Source organism: Brassica rapa, chromosome A01 (assembly GCF_000309985.2).
Source record: "Brassica rapa cultivar Chiifu-401-42 chromosome A01, CAAS_Brap_v3.01, whole genome shotgun sequence".
In the NCBI taxonomy this organism is placed as follows: Eukaryota; Viridiplantae; Streptophyta; class Magnoliopsida; order Brassicales; family Brassicaceae; genus Brassica; species Brassica rapa.
The window spans coordinates 12,211,487-12,233,069 of record NC_024795.2 but is presented as its reverse complement, the minus strand read 5'-3'; the positions used below and the strand labels follow the sequence as shown (position 1 = coordinate 12,233,069).

Below are 21,583 nucleotides of genomic sequence, written 5' to 3'. Positions count from 1 at the left end.
AATCCATCTACAAAATAAAAACAAGAGAATCAGTCAACAACAATGAACCGTGATTGAAGAACAATAATGAAAGATCGATCAAACTAGAGATCAAATACAAACGTATTAAGAATCAATCGAAAAATAGAAATAAGAATTAAGGGTTTCAAATTGTAAACCTTAGACTGAGTTCTTGTTTCGCTGTGAATTGTGAAGGAGTTGCATCGATCAAGACTCTCCATTTATAGAGAATCAGATGTAGGGTTTATGTGATTCGGTTTCGATTCTCTCAGAGACGATCGACGTTTTCGAGAGGCGTCGCCGTCTCCACGAAGAGGAAGAGGTGGATTGAAAGAATCAAAGAATTAAAGCTTAATGCTTTACGGTCGGGCGTGATGTTTTACTTACTGCTTCGGTTCAATCAGATACTCAAATGAGTATCAGTTATTCACCGAAGCGAACCGTAACCCAAACATAGTGAAATACAAAACCCAAACGGGTATTTCTGAAGAACCAAATTTACCCGAGCCTGTTTTTTTGGTTCGCGTCTTCGGGTCCTACTGCCTACCAAAAAAAAAAACATCTTGTAGCTTTTATTCCGGAGATATCCTTCCTTTTTATTTTGTTATTATTCTTTTTTATACTTTGTGCTTTAATTCTCGTATACTTTTCCTACTATCCCACGATACCACCACCCACCCAGACCCAGATCGATAAGCAAGCAACCTCCCAAAACTAAAATTTACATCTTTTCCCGATTCAGATCAAACCGCGCATCGCCGTTGCCTCCGCCACTTGCTAAATCCAGGTTTTGATTCTCGATCGTTATTATAGATATCTTTGGATCGTTAATACCCAAATTAAATCCGATCTGGGATTAACAGATTGTTCTCGTGAAAACTCAAATCAAAACTGTATCTTTAGAGAAATATTAAAAATTATGATTATGTTGTGTTGTTGTTATGTGGAAAAGTCAGAAGAGAGATGGGAGCATTCGCATCGAGGTTTTGGTTCATGATGTTCCCTGCGAAAGAGTACAAGATCGTTGTCGTTGGTTTGGATAACGCCGGTAAAACGACGACGCTTTATAAGCTTCACTTGGGTGAAGTTGTCACCACTCATCCTACCGTTGGAAGCAATGTCGAAGAGCTCGTTTACAAGAACATCCGCTTCGAGGTACCCTCAACCTCTCTTCAAATCCTAATTCTTGAGCATTATTGGTTTCATTGCGAGAACATTGTTTAGATTCGAACTATTTCTGCTGAACTCAAAGCTTTCAACTTTATTCATATTGGCACCACTCTAATGCTTTCTGATAAGAATTTGCTTATACGTTCTTGGATTGCCACCTGTCCATAAGCCTGCGGTTTCAAGCTTTCCCAAACTTAAGTTGATAGTGTAGCTTCTCACTTTTTTTGTTTTCAGGTTTAATTTCATTGCAAGGACATAAACTCAACTGTTTCTACGTGTTCCTCTATATTGAATTAGATGCTCTGTGTCTGTTTTTCTTTAAATTATATCCATGGTTTGTGGAAGGCTTCACAAATCTCGAAGTTTTGTAGTTTAATCATATTGCCACACACTTAATTTGATGCATTGTGCTTTTTTTACAATATTCTTGTCGTTAGGTTTGGGATCTTGGTGGGCAAGATAGGCTCAGAACATCATGGGCAACTTACTACAGAGGAACGAACGCTGTAATTGTGGTTATCGATAGCACAGACAGAGCCAGAATCTCTTTAATGAAAGATGAGCTATCCAGATTACTCGGGCATGAGGATCTTCACAACTCGGTCATACTCGTCTTTGCAAACAAACAGGACCTCAAGGATGCTATGAGCCCAGCTGAGATCACGGACGCGCTTAACCTTCACAGCATCAAGAACCATGATTGGCACATTCAAGCAAGCTGTGCAGTCACTGGAGAAGGCTTGCATGATGGGCTTGGTTGGATTGCCCAGAAAGTTACTGAGAAACCTCCAAGTTAAGAGCAAGTGTCATAAACTGAATCACATAACGTTGAACCTTCACATGTTCTCTTCATGGTTAATTGTTTTTTCTTTTTATACAGTGTATTAATTCCACTCTTCATGTGATGAGTTTCATACATTTGGTTTACTCTGATTGAATAGTTAAGTGAAACATACACTTTAAGTTACCTCCAAACAAAAACATTTTGTCATCAAATGTGAAGTTTGAAGCAGAATTCTAAACAACCGTTTTGAAGTTTGCCGACTTTACAGCTTCTTGGATCAACCTCTGATCAAGGTTACTGGTGTTCTATTTTTCTTGATACCCCTAGTTAACGTCAATGAAATTGTGGTAGGTCGATAACAATGATGTTGATACTCATAATCTCAATCTCCATTTGTAGGCTGTGCACAACTCATCAAGGGATTACAATCGCCAACTCCCTCCATTTTATAAAGAGCTCATATTATGATTTGTACCATTTTATATTTTAATGCAAAAATTTAAATAAAATTCAGTTTTATCCACAATGTTTTAATGTACTCCCTCCGTTTCAATATAGATGATGTTTTAGAAGGTTTGTTTTGTTTCAATTTACATGAAGTTTTGAGATTTTAAAAAAGTTTTGAGATTTCAAGGTTAACTTTAACTTTATTGGAAACTGTTCAACCAATTAGATTTTACAGTCTTTTTTATAATTAGTTAACTGATTTTAAAATTATATCTTTAAAATATGTTTCTAGAGAAATGTAATTTTCTTAATCTTTGTGCACTATTACAAAACATCAAGTATTATGAAACGGAGGGAGTATTAATTAGAGAGGAAAATATTTCTTATATGAATAAAAGATAAAAATAATTATTAATATGCGTGATAACTTTTAAATAGTATATTCTTTATAAAACATAGAAATCATAATTTAACAAAAACATTTTTAGCTACTTTCTTAAATACTTCAAGTTTCTTATGACTTTCATCAGCTTGGTAACTGTACAACACTAGGTGTTATTGGTTTATATATTTTGATTGATTTAGAAATCCATGTAGTATTTTATAAATCCAAGTAAAATATGCAGATTTTTAAAAATTTTGGATTAGTATTTACAAATCCGGAGTTTTATCCTCGGATCGGATTTGAGTCTTTGTATTTTTAACAAAAAAAATCCAACCAAATCCATTCAAATCTATTATAAAATCAAATTTATTAGTAAATCTGTACGATTGAATAACACTTGATTTGATACAGAATTTATGAATCATTAAACCAATAACACATGATTTTAAAACATATTTGAAAATCATGGAACCAATAACACTATATTTAGTTCGGATTTTCAAATCCATTAAAATACAACAACCAAGTAACTTAAAAAAATTTCCTTTTAAAGTAAAACGAAAGACATGGCCAGATCTGTCCCTTGCAAATCAGTTCAATTCATGGCAGTGGCGGCAAAGCAGAGGCAACTTCCGAAGAGCGAAGATTTGCTCCTTTTTCTGACTCTGCCTTCCATAGAAGCTTTCTTTTCCAGCAAGTTGTCTTTGGTTTCCTTGAGGTTTAGGCTATTATCTGCTTCGGATGTATCACCGGTTTTCATTGACAACCCTAGAGACAACTCAAAGCCTCTTGTTTTTTCAGACTCACTTCTCTTCAGCATCACAGTTTTCTTTTCCACATTGATCGTTGCCTCATATGTCTCTATCTTGTCTTGGCAGAGTAACAGAATTGGCTCCATTGATTCATTGCTTCTTTCTTTGGTTCTCAGATCATTTCCAAAGCTAGGACATCGCATCTGAATCAGAGCTTCTTTGTTGCTTTCAGTTATCACTTCAGTAGTTTCTCGTGCTTTGCTGCTTCCCACAGAAGAAATAAGCAGAGTCTCAGGCGTGTTGGCTTTCTTGTTCGCCAAGTTATGTCCTGAGCCCTTGGTTTCTTTGAAGCTATCAACTGCGTCAGATCTTCGAGTGGGTTTCATAGACAGCCCTAGAGACAGCTCAAAGCCTCTTCCTTTCTCAGTCTCACTTCTCTTTAGCATCACAGTTTCCTCTTCCACATCGAGTGTTGCCTTGTCTGTCTCAGTCTTGTCTTTAGATAGTAATTGAGTTTTCTCCTTTGATTTATCTCTTCTTTCTTCGACTTTGAAGTCATTACTAAAGCTGGGAGATCGCATCTCAAGTCTAGCTTCGTTGCTGCTTTCATTTATTTCTTCAGTAGCTTCTTGCACTTCGTTGATTTTAAGGCAAGAAACAAGCAGAACCTCAGACCTGTTATCTAGCGTGGTTTTTAGGGGAATAGACTCCAGCGTAGACATCCCATTGGTTGCTAGCTTTGAGCAGAACTCTGCTGCAAATACACAAATAATATTCAGTCAGAAACATATTAATCTAAAAAAGGAGATGCGTTGTCTGTTTTACCTGTTAAATTGCTGGTTGCGTTGTTGTTTCCCATGTATTATCTCCTGTATTCACTTTTTCAATATATCAAATCTCTGAGAAAATCAACGAAATTGAAACCAACCTGACAGCAATAAGGGGCTTCTGGCGGTAGGAGAAGGTTCCGGGAACCAGTTTGTAGTGTTTGGGATAATATTAAATTAATCAAATGGCTTATTAGTTGGCGTTAGTTTGTACTTTGTAAGGACTTGGGACCCTACACGGCTACACCGCATTATGAGACCATATGAAATATAAACTTTTCATTTAAAACTGTTTCAAACTTGGGGAAATTAAGCAAGTTGGCGTGAGAAGAAGCCCCAGGCCCAGTCCCGCCATGACAGGGTGGAGGTACGTGAGGCGACTGTGGATCGTGATCGCTTGGAGTGAAAATCACCGGACCGTCCTGATGGTTCGTATGGCCATCAGATAAGGGTTGCCTCCCCATTGCCGAGGGAAAGTGCAAAGTCTATGCAGGCTGATCGTGAAGCTCCTGCACTGCAGCCTCAAGCGCCTACGCTTGCTGAGCAGAGGAGTGTGGGTGTTCCGAGGAGGATAGCTAGTGCTATTGTTACCCCCTCCCAGGGTGATAGCTCCGATGGGAATGTGACTAAACGTTTCAAAGGGATTCCTCGGTCCTTAGCATTTGAAACCTTGACAGGGCAGGACCCAAAGCCGGCTACAGAGGATGAGCAGGTGATCGAAGCTCTTAATGACATGGATATAACGGAGCAGCTAGATGGTGGGATGATGGATTGTGAGATGCAGAATGATGACTTGATGGGGTTGGAGTTAGCGGAAATGGAAGAGAAGAGTGGTCATGAAAGGGCTGACCACGTTGCTGAGCAGACTTCACAGAAGCCGACTGGTAGATCGTCGAAACATATCAAACATGGTTATAAGTCGAGTGCTTCCTTGGGCGGCCAGACAAAGAAATTTGAGATTCTTCTTCGAGGATCTCCACAGAAGAGATCATCTTCGTCTCTTTCAGTTCGGGTGCCTAGTGGAACTGGAGGCTCGCGACGTCATCACCACAGTTCGAAGAAACAGAAAACTGGCTCATCAAAGAGTGTTGGTTCGATGGGATCCAAAAACCCATCCCACTTGGATCAATGAGGACGCTCAGTTGGAACTGTCGAGGGATTGGAAACGACCTCACAGTTCGACGCCTAACGGAGATGAGTCAGAAGCATCGCCCAGGACTTGTGTTTCTTTCTGAGACGAAGAATAAAAGGCCGCTGTTGCAAAACATTCAGGCTGACCTAGGATTTGATAATTTGTTTACTGTTGAGCCACTTGGACTCAGCGGTGGTTTAGCCTTATTTTTTATGGATGATTTTCAAGTTAATGTTTTATTTTCTAATAATCGTATGATTGACATTGAGGCAGTCTTTAATGGAATAAAAGTCTATATGACGTTTGTTTATGGAGACCCTGTATTAGAAAGACGAGATCAGGTTTGGGAACGTCTTACGCGTTTCTCAACAACAAGAAATGGACCTTGGTTCATGATAGGTGATTTTAAAGAAATAACATGCCACGAAGAGAAAGCGGGAGGAAGACAACGCGCTGATAGTTCCTTCCTTCCTTTTAAGCAGATGCTTAATGATTGTGGAATGCTAGATTTTCCTTTCACAGAGGACATGCTGTCTTGGGTGGGGAAGAGAGCAGGAGGATCAACAGTTCGATGTCGTTTAGACAGAGCAGTTGGAAATGCGGACTGGCATGAGAGGTTTCCCCACTCTTCTGTTAAGTATATGAGGTTATGGGGATCGGACCATCGTCCGATTCTTGCAGATATACTCACAAAGCCAACGAGAAGGTCCAAGAAGTTTAAGTTTGATAAGAGATGGCTGGATAATGAAGAGCTGCGGCAAGTTATCCTTGAGGGATGGAAGTCTCCTGATCTTCCTCCCAATGCGACTATCATGGAACATATGTCAAGTTGCAGGAAAGCTTTGAGTGAATGGAGGAGGCAAAATAATATCAATTCGGCAAAACTAGTAGAGGACCTTAAAGAAAAAGTGGAAGGTTTGTATGCCGATGATAGTGCCACGACTGAGGAGATTGCAGCAGCCCTGAAGGAACTCTCGGAGGCGCTTAAATCAGAAGAAATGTTCTGGAAACAGAAGAGTCGGGTGTTTTGGCTGAGAGAAGGAGACAGGAATACAAAATTCTTTCATGCCTTGACGAAGCAACGAAGAGCAAGGAATAAGATCACACAGCTTGTAGATGAGAATGGAAATATTGTTGAGGATGACGAGGGTCTAGTAGCCATTGCTACTAGCTATTTTAGGCAGATTTTTGAATCATCTAATCCGGAGGAAATTGAGGAGGCACTAGCTCATGTTCCAACGACGATCACTGGGGCTATGAATGATGACCTCCGGTCTCTGAATGGGAGGTCAAATTAGCGCTTTTTTCCATGCATCCAGAGAAGGCCCCAGGACCAGATGGGATGACTGCGCTTTTCTACCAGAAATTCTGGGATATTGTAAAGGAGGATTTAACTCTTATGGTTAACAAATTCCTTTTTGAGGGAACGATGGCGAATGGACTAAATGATACAAATATATGTCTTATCCCGAAGGTAACGAAGCCCAATGCGATGACTCAGTTCAGGCCCATTAGTCTGTGCAATGTCAGCTACAAGATAATCTCTAAAGTCTTATATCAGAGGTTGCAGAAAGTGCTTCCTGGTTTGATATCGGAAACCCAGTCAGCCTTTGTTGCTGGGAGACAGATTTCTGATAACGTCATGATTGCTCAGGAGATGTTTCACGCTCTGAGAACCAAACCAAGTGGGCGCAATAAAAGGATGGCTATCAAGACAGATATGAGTAAAGCGTATGACAGGATGGAATGGTCCTTTATCGAAGCTGTTCTGCGTAAGATGGGATTCTCAGAAATCTGGACCAGCTGGGTCATGCGATGTATTACATCGGTAAAGTATAAGGTCCTTATGAATGGAGAGCCAAGAGAAAATATTACTCCAGGTAGAGGACTACGTCAAGGAGATCCTTTGTCTCCTTTCATTTTTATTCTATGCACGGAAGCGCTCGCTAGCCTTCTTAATCATGCAGAGAATCAAGGGAGGATAACGGGGATGCGTGTCACACGCGCGTGTCCGTCGGTATCCCACCTTCTCTTTGCTGATGATAGCCTTTTCTTCTGTAAGGCGGAGCCCCGTGAGTGTGAAAAAATAATGAAAGTAGTCAGGAAATATGGTCATGCATCAGGTCAATGTATCAACTTTGATAAATCATCCTTACTCTTCGGTAAGCGGATTAGTGTAATTGCTAGACAAGAGATAAAAGATGTGCTTGGGATACAGAATGAAGGAGGAATGGGAACTTATTTAGGCATTCCCGAAGACATAAGTGGCTCTAAATGCAAACTTTTTGTATTTCTGAAGGATAAGCTGATGCATAGAGTGAATGGATGGACAGGTAGATGGCTTTCGAAAGGTGGAAAAGAAGTGTTGATTAAATCCATTCTGCTCGCTCTTCCGACATACGTCATGTCAACCTTCCTTCTCCCATTGGAGATATGTGAAAACTTAGCTAGTGCTATCGCTCAGTTCTGGTGGAGCTCGAATCCACCAAAAAGAGGGATACACTGGGCGAAATGGGACAAGGTTTGCCTACCCAGAGAGGAGGGAGGGATTGGTTTTCGCATGATCCATGAGTTTAATCTGGCATTGTTGGCAAAACAACTATGGAGACTAGTATAATTCCCTGATTCTCTGGTGGCCCGTGTGCTACGGGGGAGATATTATAGGCTGAGTTCTCCACTAAGAGTAATCGCTGCTACTGGCCCATCCTATGTGTGGACAAGCATTTCTGCTGCAAGGAATCTGCTATTATTGGGCATTCGACAGAAGATACACTCTGGATATAAGGTCAAGGTTTGGGAGGATCCATGGATTCCAACGAATCCCGCGAGGCCAGCTGCCCCAATGGCTCCAGTGATGCACCCTAATATGCGAGTAAGCGATCTTATTAATCAGGAATCGAAGGATTGGGATGTGGGCTTACTGGAGAACTATGTTCATCCTGATGACATACCATTCATTAGGAGTTTGGCCATAAGCTCAACTCATCGTCGAGACACTTACTGCTGGAACTTCACAAGGAATGGTCAGTACACGGTCAAGTCTGGATATTGGGTGGCTCAGAATTTATTGAATAAAACAGAGGAAAGGGAAGTTTTGGACCCAAGTATTATCAAGCTCCAAGCGTTTGCGTGGAAACTGAAGGCTCCTACGAAAATATGTCATCTTATATGGCAGTTGTTAACTGGTCATGTGGCAGTAACAAGGAACATGGTAAAACGCAATATGAGATATGATAACTACTGCCCAAGATGTGGAGAAGCAGAAGAGACTGTCACACATGCAATTTTTGAATGCCCACCAGCTCTTCAAGTTTGGTCTTTAGCTTCCACTCCGACAAGCCCGAACATCTTTCCAGTATCAAGCATCTACACAAATATGGACTATCTTTTTTGGAGAAAAAATAGCATTATTGAGCCTGATCGTGATAGGGACCCTTATCCCTGGATAATATGGTACATTTGGGAGGCTAAGAATGAGAAACTCTTCAGGGGCATAGATCGAGATCCTTTGGAGTTAGTCCGACATGCGGAGAGCGAATGCCAAGCCTGGTTTGATGCTAATGATGTGGTACAACCTGTGGCACAAGCTAATACAAATGAGGAGCCCCAAGTCATAAGCTTGGGAAATATTTGCTTGCTAGATGGATCTTGGACATCTTCTGCTAACTTTAGTGGATGCGGATGGGCGTGGATGGATGGGTCTGGGAATGCACAGCTTATGGGGACAAGGAATTTCCCTCGGCGTGAATCAGCCTTGCACTCGGAAGTAGAGGCACTGCGATGGGCGATGGAGAATATGCTGCAACATTCGAACTGCCAGAGCTTCGGGACATACTATAAGGAACTGATAGCAATGGTGAAGGACCCTCAGGCGTGGCCAAGCTTTGCGACGGAATTGGAGAGGATAGAGACGCTACAGATATGCTTTCCGGATTTTAAAATCACTCACGTCCCAAGGGCACGCAATCAGACGGCTGATTTTTTGGCTAAGACTGCTAGATCCTTCCATAGGGAGTTATGTTTTATTGGTTGTTCTATTTCGGTTTGGTTACCCAGGCCACCTCAAGTTTGAGTAATAGAATAGCCTTTCGACGAAAAAAAAAAAAAAACTTGGAGAAATTATAATTTCACTTCGAATTTGATACCATTTTTTAAATTTCCTTTTAAATAATAACTATTTCATATATAAAATTTATTATGAAAAAGATAAAACTAATCCTCCTAAATTATTTATAATGTTTAAGAATTATTTATATAAGTTTATAAACTCAATAATAACTAAAATTAATGTATTTTTTTAGAAAAGTGATATTTTTCTTAATATATTTCAGCAATTTCTCCTAAACTTATCTTATTTTACTCAAAATTTAGTAATCTTTAATTCTTTTGTGTTCACAGAAAATACATTTATATATGCCCCAAGATGAATACATCCTTACTTAATTATTGCTTTCACTTAAAACATAATGGATTTTTTTTGTTCTCTACAACATTTATTGTATATTAATAAATTTATCTGACTTTAATATTATTATACATGCTAGTAAGTTGAAGAACTTTGTGTTTGGGAGATTTCGCCTCTTGTTGTCATGAACGTTTGTACGTTTAGTGTCTACTGTCTACTACAGGGAGAGTCTATTGGGAATAAGCAAAATCCTCAACAATATGGTGTAAAGAAAAACTGAAGAGCAGGGCAAAAGGAACAAAAGACTATGTTGCAAGCACTTTTTGCATCTTAAATCATTCAACAGCGGTGGAGTTGTTTAGTTTCACATGACTAACACGTCAACTTCATGGAGCCAAGCTTCTAGATGATCTTCCTTTGTCTTGAGCTCAGACTGGTTAAAGTGTCAACAAGATAATATATTGCTAATATAATAAATAAGTATAAATTGATATTACAGATTTGTTAATCATATAACAAAATTATGTTCGTTAAAAGTATCAATGATTTGATTAAGGGTATCAACGACTTGATTAATATTTATTAATACTTTGTTCTATTTCTTAATTTTTAGCTTTTTATGATTGAAAAGAAGAATTTTTGGATAACAACACTATATATAGATATAATAATCATATTATTTATTTAAAATTTGTTTTTATTTTTAGGTATTTTAAATGATGTTTTAAATCAATTATCGATCAAATTAATAAATCTAAAAAATTTAATATAATTTTATTAACAATTATATAATTAATTTATTCATTAGATGACAAAAAAAAAATTATTCATTAAAGATAACAACGATCTTAACTAGTCTAATTTTTAAGTGAGAACTCGAATGTTAAAAATCATTTCCGAAATAATAGTCTAGACTAGATGAAGGGATTTGGTTAAGAAAAATATACCAAGTAACATATGTGACCTAAATGTTATAGTCTAGCGTTGATTGTTAGGAAAATGAGTTTTTAATTTTGAAGTATTTTTAACTGGCATTTTAATAACAAAGTATTATTTACGTACATATATCTATTCTCTAACTAATATCTAATTCAAAAAAAATTAGGAATAAATAGTTAACCGTTGATGAACGAATGGAGAACTAACAATTTCTATAAAGGCTGACTATTGCAATTATAATTTTTTCAATTAACGCTAGTTCAAAACTAAATATGTGCACATAATACTTGAATATTAAATATGAAAATTTCAGATAGCTGAAAAATTAATAAAAAATTTATTTTTTTCGTTATCATTTTTGCAAATATTAATAAAGGAACTAAAACTACAAAAAGTAATTTTCCATTATGATTCATAATAAAAAAATTATAGTTTTAGATTTTGAAAAAAAAACACTTTATTAGTCACTTAAGCATGGGCATTTCGGTTAGGCTCCAATTTATACGGATTTCAGATTTTCGGAAGTATAGATTTAAGCCTAAATCATGTCTTTATACATAAGAGAATGGATCCTCCGAATTTTTTTTGAGTTTATTTGAGCCTCTTAAATAGTCTATATTAGTTAACCATATGGTATAAATGCATTTTTACTTTTTAATAAAATTTATTTTGATCATTTTTCTCATTGAATGCTATTTTTGTGACAAAAACTTAAAAATAGCTATCATACGGAATTTCTTTTAAATATATGTTTTTATTTTTTTCTATATGAACAGAAGAAAGGCAATTCTCTCAAATAGTTATTTTTATATTTATGTTACCAAAATAGCTTTAAAAATGATCAAAATAGCTCCTTTTTCTTTTAAAAAATTTTAGTTTTAATTTTAAATTTAGATTAGCTAACCATAGAGTATAAATGTATATTTACTCTTTAATAATAAAAAATGGTCTTTTTCTTCTTTGAAAGCTATTTATTTATGAAAATAAAGTACAAATGCTAACACACATATAATTTGTTATTTTTGTATTAAAGATAATGATTTAGAATTATAGGATTTACGTCTTTACATATATTATTGTGATATTTGAAGAAGTTAATGGCTTTTAGTGATCAAATGATAGTTTACATAAAAAAATTATTCCTCTTAATTGCACTAGAACTAAATTAAATACCAACACTATAAAACTGCATTGAAGACAAATCAAACCAAATTCAAACCAAAATGAATACAAATAAACCAAACTAATATTTCGGTTAACTTTATTTGATTTTTTTTAGAACCAAATTAACCAATCCTAACCGGACCTGAAATTAAATTCGAACGCCATACATAGATGAGTTAATGTTATATTTTTATAAAATAAATTGCTTCACTTTATACAATACAAATCGAGAATTCGGCCAAAAAAAACCTCAACTTTGCACGAATCACCAAAAGAAACATGAACTTTTGGGCTGACCAAAAAAACACCAAACTTTCATTGATTTTAGAATTAATTAACAATGTTTTCACTGACTTGTCAATTTAGCACACCGTCAACAAATTTAACAGAAATATTTGAACCCAGGTTGGTTGGTCAAATGGCAAGGTATTTTACCACTGGGCTACTGGCACTTTCAATGTACTTACTAACATGTTTACTTTTATTTGGTACATATTAAATATAAAAAATTTTCTAAAAACTTAATTTTTATAAAAACTAAATAAACTTTTTATAAAATTAATTTTGAAATTAAAATAGAAAATAAAATTTTATTTTTTATAAAAAATTTCTTTATTCTTTATAAAAATTAAGTTTTTAGAAAAAATTTTATATTTAATATGTACCAAATAAAACTAAACATGTTAGTAAGTGCATTGAAAGTGCCAGTAGCCCAGTGGTAAAATACCTTGTCATTTGACCAACCAACCTGGGTTCAAATCCAGGGGTCTACATATTTTTAATTTCAAATCATGTAAAACGATGTCGTTTCATCTCATTTGAAAACGACGTCGTTTCACTTAACGCCAACAATAAACGACGTCAAATATTTCTGTTAAATTTGTCGACGGCGTGCTAAATTGGCGACGTCGTTTCACTTAACGCCAACAATAAACGACGTCAAATATTTCTGTTAAATTTGTCGACGGCGTGCTAAATTGGCAAGTCAGCGAAAATATTGTTAATTAATTCTAAAGTCAATGAAAATTTGGTGTTTTTTTTGTTAGTCCAAAAGTTCATGTTTCTTTTAGCAATTCGTGAAAAGTTGAGGTTTTTTTTGGCCGAAATCTCAATACAAATCTAAGTTTTATGGGCAGTTTTCTTAGGGGAAATTGCCACAAATAGCACATTCATAGTACCACTTTTCATGTTTACACTAATCACTTTTACCATCATTTTTAATGAAGGGTAAAAGACATTTATACTCTTAGGGTTAACTAATCTAGACTTATGGTTTAGAGTTAAGGGGTAGGATAGGGTTTTTGGAATGTGAAATTTAGGATTCTAATAAATATATAAATAAATACTTAAAAAATATAAAAAAATTGAAAAATTGTTTCAAACATAATTTTCGATTTCAAAAAGAAATTCAAAAAATAAAATAAAAAAATTCAAAAAAAAAATTCAAAAAAAAAATTATAAAAAAGTTCGAATTTGAAAAAGTATAATTCGAAAACATAAAAAAATATTTTTTTTATTTTTTTTTTATTTTTTTATTTAAATAATGATTTATTATATATATAAATAACAAGAATATAATAGTCTTTTGCCACTTAATAAAGAAGGGGTTTTGAAAATGTCCTTTTAGTGGTGGTAAAAATGAAAAGTGGTAGCATGAAAGTGGTAAACATGTAATTTCCCCTTTTCTTAAATAACAATTTTTAAGATTTTGTCACAAAAATAGGTTTCAAGGAGTAAAAAGACCAGAATAGCTCTTTTTATTTTGAAATGTTAGATATTAATTTGTTTTTTTTTTAATTTTGAAATCATATCCTCAAAACCCCACCCCTTAACTCTAAACCTTAAACCTAAATTATTTAACCCTATGGTATAAATATTTTTATCATTTAATAAAACCTTTTTGGCCATTCTTCCTTGATAGCTATTTTTATGAAAATAAATTAAAAAAGATTATCCTAGGGAATTTTTTTTATCATAGGTATATATGTATACATGCATAATTAATTAAGAAATTTTATATAAAAGATTATTATATTTTATCATTCACCATCTTCACTAAGCGTAATGAAAATTTAGGTGATTTTATATTAGTGTGATTAGATATAATATATATTAAGTGTAATTCTAATTTTACGACAAATTGGAAACCACTTTCAAATTTAATTTTTCTAAATCAATATTAGTTTCCTTTTTAGTTAGTTTTTATTTATTTGAATAAATACATATATTAAAATATTGATTGTAAATTATTTAAAAATTATTAATTAGTTTTAGCTGTATACAAAATGTAATCTTCTTTATAGTATGCAATTCCTTTTTTAGTTATTATAAATATATATATATATATATATATATATATATATATATATATATATGTTTCAGTTGATAAGTAAATGTAGAAAAATATTTTAGGAGTATATATATTTTATTGATTTTTACTGATACTTTTCAGTTAACTAAAAAATTATATATGGTTTAGGGTTTTATCTGATATTTTTAAAATATAAAAAATTTAAAAATGATATGTTATGTCATTTTATCAAAGATGTGTATTATGTAATTAGCTTACATTTTTTTATGAAAATGATTGTAGAAATGAAATTTAATCAATCACTTCATAAATAATATTTAGAAAATTTTTTTAATAGAAATGTTCTAACAAGTAATTAGTTATTTTTAGCCATACTTTTATTGATTTTTTCATTCTTAAAAAAATTGAAATTATAACCGTTTTGTTGTAATACGAAATACATGGCCCATGAAAAAATTAAGCTATATAACCAACCGAGGATGGCCCAGTGGTCTTGAGGGAGCTTCGGCCCCAATACGGACCCGGGTTCGAATCTCGCTGGCAACTGACGATTAAAATGAGGTGAAAAAAGCAACCCTCGAGGATGTCTTTTGTGAAAGTTTACTTAGGCGCTAGTCGGGTTCCTTCCGGGGTGTCCAGATACCTGGATTATCAAAAAAAAAATTAAGCTATACTTGTTGATAATCAAATGTAGGATTTAAAAACATATCTATACAATTTTGTATTAATATTGCGATATTAATTTAATACTCCTTTTCAATTACATTTTTGATCTTGAACTAATAAGACATTTAATTTAGTATTTTGTATCAGATAATTGAAAATATGCTACCGCTGACAATTCAAAACAAATAAATTAAATTATTGCATGTGAACTATAAAATTGTTGTATTTTAAAATATTATATTAAACAATTAGTATTATGGTATATATTAAAACTATATACAATTAATCATGTAAAACAAATATTTATGTGTAAAAATGAAAATAATCACCCACGGTCTTGGGGGTCAAAATCTAATTAACAACTAAACTTGGGTTTTCTTTAAAATTATATAACCATTGAAAAACACAACATAAATATTGCATTCTGATTTCAAACGATCTTCTTTTTATTATTTGAGAAGCACCTTTAATAAGTAATCTTGCATCGATGTGTAATTAACAGAAATGTCATTGATGATGTGGTAGCTTCGTAGCCCTTCTCAGCCTACTTATTAAAATAGACATAACTTACTAAAGTATTTACAATTGAAAAAAACTTGACATATTTGTTGCATCATGGATTGTTACATGTAAACAAAAAAATATAAATCGGTTAATTTTGACAGACCAAACGAAATTTAATTATAAACCAAACCGTTTCGTTATTTGTTTGGCTGTCATATATCGCTTAAATACTCTATAAATATGATTAAAAGTATCATTAAGTTATATATGACTTAAGTACCGACATAATATATGTGTTATATACTTTTTCAAAAAAAAAAAAAATATATGTGTTATATATATCCACTTCTATATATCTAAATTAACCATAAAATATAACAAACGTATTATATATTAAAGTGAAGTCTGATTATGTCATTTACAGGTTCACATGTGTAGATAATACCAAGTCTAAATATATGACTTATTAATTTGACCAGTAAAACCGGTCCGGTTAATATAATTGATACTCGATTAAGGGGAACCAGACTGTTTAATGTAAATTAATTCGATTTGTTTCAAATATATTTTCAATGGTTTTGATGAACCACTATTGAAACAAATATATTTCCTTCGTATTATAACCTTTCTATTTGGATCACTATTGAAACAAATAAATTTGCTTTACCCTTATTATTTTTTAATGATAAAAAAATATTTTTTCAATGGTTTTATTATATAGTAAATCAAATCAGAAGGTTTTTTTAATAAAAGTGGTCAACTTCTGCATATGTGAATTGTTAAACATGAGTTTAGGTTTCTTACTGTTCAAAGTTAAATCTAATTAGCTATAAGGTAAAACAATATTCCAAGTTATGGTCTATACATATACCATTTAGTCGACAACGATTTGCAAATATATTTAGAACTTGAATAAGCAGATATAATTGGTACGTTCTCTTGACTGTTGTACGATATTAAATTTAGTTTTTGCAATCCCTTAACTTAAGTACTAAGACTTCTTAACTAAGCTATCAATATAAATGGTGACAGATAAATAATTTTGACCATAAAAGTTATTGGATTCCTTAATATTGTTTCCTATTTGTTGATTCCTTAATTATAATACTTTCCAAAAAATTTAAATTCTAAACTAAAAGTTAGAGATTATTAGGACTAAAATTTTGGCTATATAATATTCGTTTTATTTCAAATCGAGGTGGAATTAACCTTATTAGTTATCAGTACTATATATACATGACGTGAACTAATATATACGGTATCACAACTTCGAGGATGTTTGTTAGCAGATTTGTGTATGCAATAATGGCCCATATTTTGATCCCCTGTAATAACCGACCTACTTAATTTGGAAATTTACATTATTTACTTGATATTACATTTATTCTTCCAAAATTTTTATGTACTCATGAAACAGTTAAAATTTAATAAAACTATAACAAATCAAATGCATTAATAAGACTATTACTGTTTGTTGTTCGTAATTAAATTGTTGGTACCCGTATATTCTACTAAACATACCTAAATTATAGTTTTTTTCATTACTTCTGGCTTTTATCTTTTCACTCCACGCAGGAGCGGATCACCACACTAGTTTACTTTGTAGATATTGAAGCAGCTTTAGGGAATATATCGATTTGTCGCGATACGCAAAATTCAATTTGGTGTGAGCGGTATGACATTAGTATATTGCAAAACTGCCAATCATTAGATTAGAAACTCTGGTTATTTTATTTAGGGAGTTTATTCGTCATTTATTTCATTAAACTATATATCTTAGTACCACTATCCTTTTTTCTTTTAAGGAAAAACATACATTGATTACTCTCTTTTTTACTTATGGAGAAATCGAGCAATTGTGTCACTTCTTCTCCCATACAGCAAAATCAAGACCTGAATAAGCTAAAACAAAATTTGGAGGAACGAGAGTTCCTATATCCAGTTTTGGCCCAATCTTCATGATAACCTTTTCATCAATCATAGCCAAGTAGAGCTCCGCCTCGGCCGCTTTGATCATAACAGAGCTTGTACTACCAATACCATTTCTATTCCTGATCGCCACCAACTTCGAGATACTATCTTTTAGACCCCATTCGATGTAATGACTATAAAACTGCCACAATAAACATCACGTCAATATCACGTCATGCATACTGGATAACTACATTAAAAACTGCAATATATACCCAAACCGTTTTGGAATCTGAAATGAAATGGCTTGCAGAAACTAAACAAATGTGTTTATTATCTTACCAAAACCGAGCCAGCAAAACTTGATTTTGTGTAACCAAACAAAACCAAAAACAAGTTGTTCCTTTATCTAAAACCGAACCAATACTAAACCCGTAACAGACAAAACCAAACAAAAGTATCAAACTGAAAGCGAAGTAATGTAATTTTCTATAAAACTAGTAAACCGAAAGCTAAACCGATGACCAAACCAGAAACTAACAAACCAAGCAAGAAGACTTTCATACAAAAGTAGACAAGAATTAAGGAGTCTTAATGAAATCTACTTACGATGCAAGGGGTGCCAGGGTGAGTAAGAATATAAACGTATCCAAGCAAGACTTTATCTGAAGGAAAAGCCCACGAGTTTGGTCTGATAGTGTCGTGGTTATCTACGAACGTCACTGCGTTTCCGGGCATGATTCCGATAAGACCGGGTGGCTTTCCCTGAGAGTCTTTTAGCCTCCAAAGCTCACCTCCTACTGCAGACTGTAAGATCCCTTTGGTCGTGAAATCAAAAGCTGTTAGTACACCACCACCACCTTCCTCGATCCAGTGTTTAAGACCCGAGCGATGCTCCTCCTGATCATACTCCAGTTTACCATCTCCTCCGTACTTCATATCGTCCCATTTCTCACCAACCGCAAAATCGGGTGAAGTATTCTGCAATTAACAAGATTTTGTGATAATGCAGTGGAAACACCGATAGCACGTACTACCACAATACGATTTTTCAAAACTATACAACTCTCAACTTTTATCTACCAACAAAACTTATGCAGCTTAAATCTGATCACTTGCTCAGACAATGGTTAAGGTGGTGTAATTTGGTTAGGTCTTTTGTTTCTAAGGAACAGAATAAGACATGGGGAAAATGCCTATAGCTATATTGAAGAAGACCATTGATAAGGGTATAAGAAACAAGCTGAGTTTGATTAAGAAGGATAGGAGGAAGGGTATGGAAAGAGTTCTCCAATTTTGGTTTGAGACAAGAATATAGTTTCTGATTTAGAAGATCTATTGTAAAGGGTTTTCTTTTGAAATAGGATCACACATGATGTAAACAGGCTTTTTAATGAATAAAATTTAACATTCATTCAAAAAAAAAAGAAATTTGTATACTCTTTTTGACGTTAAAGTAATCTCTATTTATTAATAGAAAACAAACTTCAAAATTTAATCTTAAATCTTTTAAAAATACTAGGCTAAGAGAAACTTAGTCTAAATCTTCGATTTTCTTTTTGAACAAATGTTACCACCAAAACTTATGTTTGGCTTTGGCTATTCGGTTCGATTTAGATCGCCTATTTTGGCTACCAGGGTGTTTATTATCCGCTAAAGGACCAAGGAAATTTCGGTTTGAATAGTTCTCAATTTGGTTTGTCTTTTAATAATAAAATTAAGAACATGCTGATATCCAAAAAAAAAATACAGATTCAGTTTGGCTTGCTTTTTCGGATGATTTAGATCATTTATGTCATATATCATGTAGTTCGGATTCTTCATATAAAAATGTTAAGTAATTCGAGTTATTTTAGATATTTTAAATAAAATATATAAGGATAGTAATCTGAATAATTTTAATAATTCAGTGTTTCCTATGTTATAGATATTTTCAGACATACATATTTTATAAATGGCAATGTTAGAAATTTAACTATTTTAAGTTTAAACGTAAATGATATATTAAGATTTAAAATCATATTAAATTATCTTTTTAGTTATGGGTTCAGTGACTTTAGTCTCGCCTCAGATATGTAGTATATACAAATATAAAATAATATTTATTCTGTTTTGTAATAAGTGTCATTTAAATATATTCCATGCAGATTAAGAAACTAACCAAATATATTGATCTATCATTATTTTTATATAATTATATAAATAAAAATGATTTAACTAAACATCTATTGATCATTTAAACAAGTAAACACATGATGTTTTCTTGAAAAAAGAAAAAAAAAAAAGCTAAATGACATTCTTTATGAAACAGAAGGATTAATAATTAGGATAATTATGATTATTGATTCGGTTTGATATCTCCTACCTAATTCGGTTCGGTTTAGTTCTTTTGGTGCCAAGCCTACCAAAACTAATTAAGTAAAATAATTAACCGACACTCTAACCGTAATTTTGTATCGAAATCTCTAAACCAATCTCTATTTAGAAGAAGAGACAGAGAAATGTAAAGGCTGACCTGAACGTATGATTTGGTGACGGAAGCTGCATAGCCTCTAACAAAATCGAATCTCCAACCACTGAATCCGATCTCGGACTTGAGCCAGTTCATCCATTCCGACAGCTCTTTCTGAACCCTGGGGTTAAGGTGGTCGATGTCCGGGGCCGGCTTATAATCTTCCCCGGTGTCAGGGTTTCCAGTACCCGCGTAGTTAGTATCGCCACGACAGATGAAGGAAGGATCCCAATCTAAACGATCATCGGAAGTCCCGCCTTCGAAATAACAGTACCCACAGTGATCGTCTTTCCTCTCAGCCGTTCTGTGGTTGATCACAATATCAGCCACAGCTTTGATCCCTTTCTGTTTCAGTGCTGCGATCAGAGACTTCAGTTCCGTCTCCGAACCGTACTTGGAGCTGTTTAGATCGTATAGCTTACCAGGTAAGTACCCTGAGAAAATGATTTTAAGGTTTGTCAGAAAGAAAGATTTGGTGATGGTGAAAGTCAAGAAACGGGATAGACGGACCTTCAGGAGAAACGGATTGAGAAGGAGGAGGAAGCCAGACATGAGTGATTCCAGAGTTGCTAAGGTCGTCGATGGAGTTGTGAAGAGAGTTGTAGAATCCTCCTTCTTTCATCCATGATTCCCACTTGAAACCCTGTTCAAAAACACCAAACTCGAAATCGCAATTAGAGATGTGTATAAAAGAGTGTGTATGTTTACTATGTGATGTATATGCTCGCCTGGAACAACAAGGTGGAAACCGTGAAGGTGGGGAAGAAGACGAGGAGGAAAGAGAAGAGTAGTTTTGCATTAAGACAAGCCATGTTGTTGTTCTGTTGTGAATTGTCTGTATTTTTCATCCATTGGTGTTTTTATTGACACTAGGAAAGCCGTTACCGTAAACAATACGGCCTTTTTCTATAAGGTGATTATGCGTTCTCATTGATCATTTGTATTTTAATTAGTTTAACTTGTATTAAATATATTTAACTTTGTGAAGAAAATCTATAATTTTCCAAACATTATGTTAATAATTTATGTATTTGATACTGTTATTGGATAAATACTTGTTTGATGTGATATAAAATCTACTATATGAAAGAAAAGATTAATGGTAACTTTTTCTAGCATTTATATGTTTTAGATCTCTTAAAATTTAAACTATGTTTCTAGCATATTCCTTTCTTTATCTTGCAAGTTTTCCACTTTAACATTTATTTGGTTTAAGTCAAATCTTCTCTATTAAAAGAGAAGTACCATTTTTATTTACCATAAAAAAATCATACTAGCCTTATTAGGTCTATTCCATTAATTACATTTATTTAATTATTTACATTAATCTATTAAATATATAAAGATATTAATAATAAATAAATTTAACTGTAAATTTAAATTTTAGTTTTAGTTATAACAAAATGTTGAGAAAAAATCTAACAAAATCTTTCTAAGAATTTAAAATATTTTATTTAAATTAATACCATTGATAAATTTCGTAATTAATAATATATACTATTATACATTAATTTAAATAAAATTTTATTATAAAACAAAATAAAATAAAAGTGTATGCTATTTTTCAAATTTTATAATTATATTTTATATCTTCTTTATTAAAAGAAATACCATAAACAATTCATACTAGGTCTATTCCATCAATTACATCTATTTGATTATTTAAGTTAATCT

General features: G+C 33.6%; 4 protein-coding genes across 5 annotated transcripts; 2 read left to right on the top strand and 2 right to left on the bottom strand.

Annotated features, from left to right (window-relative positions):
- Window positions 1–549: 549 nt before the first annotated feature.
- Window positions 550–2,127, top strand: LOC103871882 (ADP-ribosylation factor-like protein 5). 2 transcript variants are annotated; one of them, XM_009150203.2, is made up of 3 exons: window positions 550–787; window positions 953–1,155; window positions 1,608–2,127. In XM_009150203.2, the coding sequence occupies exons 2-3, from the start codon at window positions 964–966 to the stop codon at window positions 1,965–1,967; spliced, it is 552 nt and encodes a 183-aa protein (XP_009148451.1). In that variant the 5' UTR covers window positions 550–787; window positions 953–963; the 3' UTR covers window positions 1,968–2,127. The 2 variants fall into 2 exon arrangements, with proteins under 2 accessions (XP_009148451.1, XP_009148460.1); XM_009150212.3 differs by having other exon boundaries at window positions 557–787; window positions 957–1,155.
- Window positions 2,128–3,313: 1,186 nt separating this feature from the next.
- On the bottom strand, window positions 3,314–4,671 carry LOC103871872. The gene is made up of 2 exons (XM_009150192.3): window positions 4,364–4,671; window positions 3,314–4,292 (listed from the first exon to the last, which is right to left on the bottom strand). The coding sequence occupies exons 1-2, from the start codon at window positions 4,395–4,397 to the stop codon at window positions 3,382–3,384; spliced, it is 945 nt and encodes a 314-aa protein (XP_009148440.1). The 5' UTR covers window positions 4,398–4,671; the 3' UTR covers window positions 3,314–3,381.
- Window positions 4,672–6,806: 2,135 nt separating this feature from the next.
- LOC103872163 lies at window positions 6,807–10,182 on the top strand. Its single transcript, XM_033275446.1, has 4 exons — window positions 6,807–7,325; window positions 7,797–8,018; window positions 8,262–9,455; window positions 10,126–10,182. The coding sequence occupies exons 1-4, from the start codon at window positions 6,807–6,809 to the stop codon at window positions 10,180–10,182; spliced, it is 1,992 nt and encodes a 663-aa protein (XP_033131337.1).
- A 7,016-nt stretch (window positions 10,183–17,198) lies between these two features.
- On the bottom strand, window positions 17,199–20,838 carry LOC103871863 (alpha-amylase 1). Its single transcript, XM_009150181.2, has 5 exons — window positions 20,638–20,838; window positions 20,420–20,552; window positions 19,913–20,343; window positions 18,007–18,378; window positions 17,199–17,599 (listed from the first exon to the last, which is right to left on the bottom strand). The coding sequence occupies exons 1-5, from the start codon at window positions 20,755–20,757 to the stop codon at window positions 17,348–17,350; spliced, it is 1,308 nt and encodes a 435-aa protein (XP_009148429.1). The 5' UTR covers window positions 20,758–20,838; the 3' UTR covers window positions 17,199–17,347.
- Window positions 20,839–21,583: the final 745 nt, after the last annotated feature.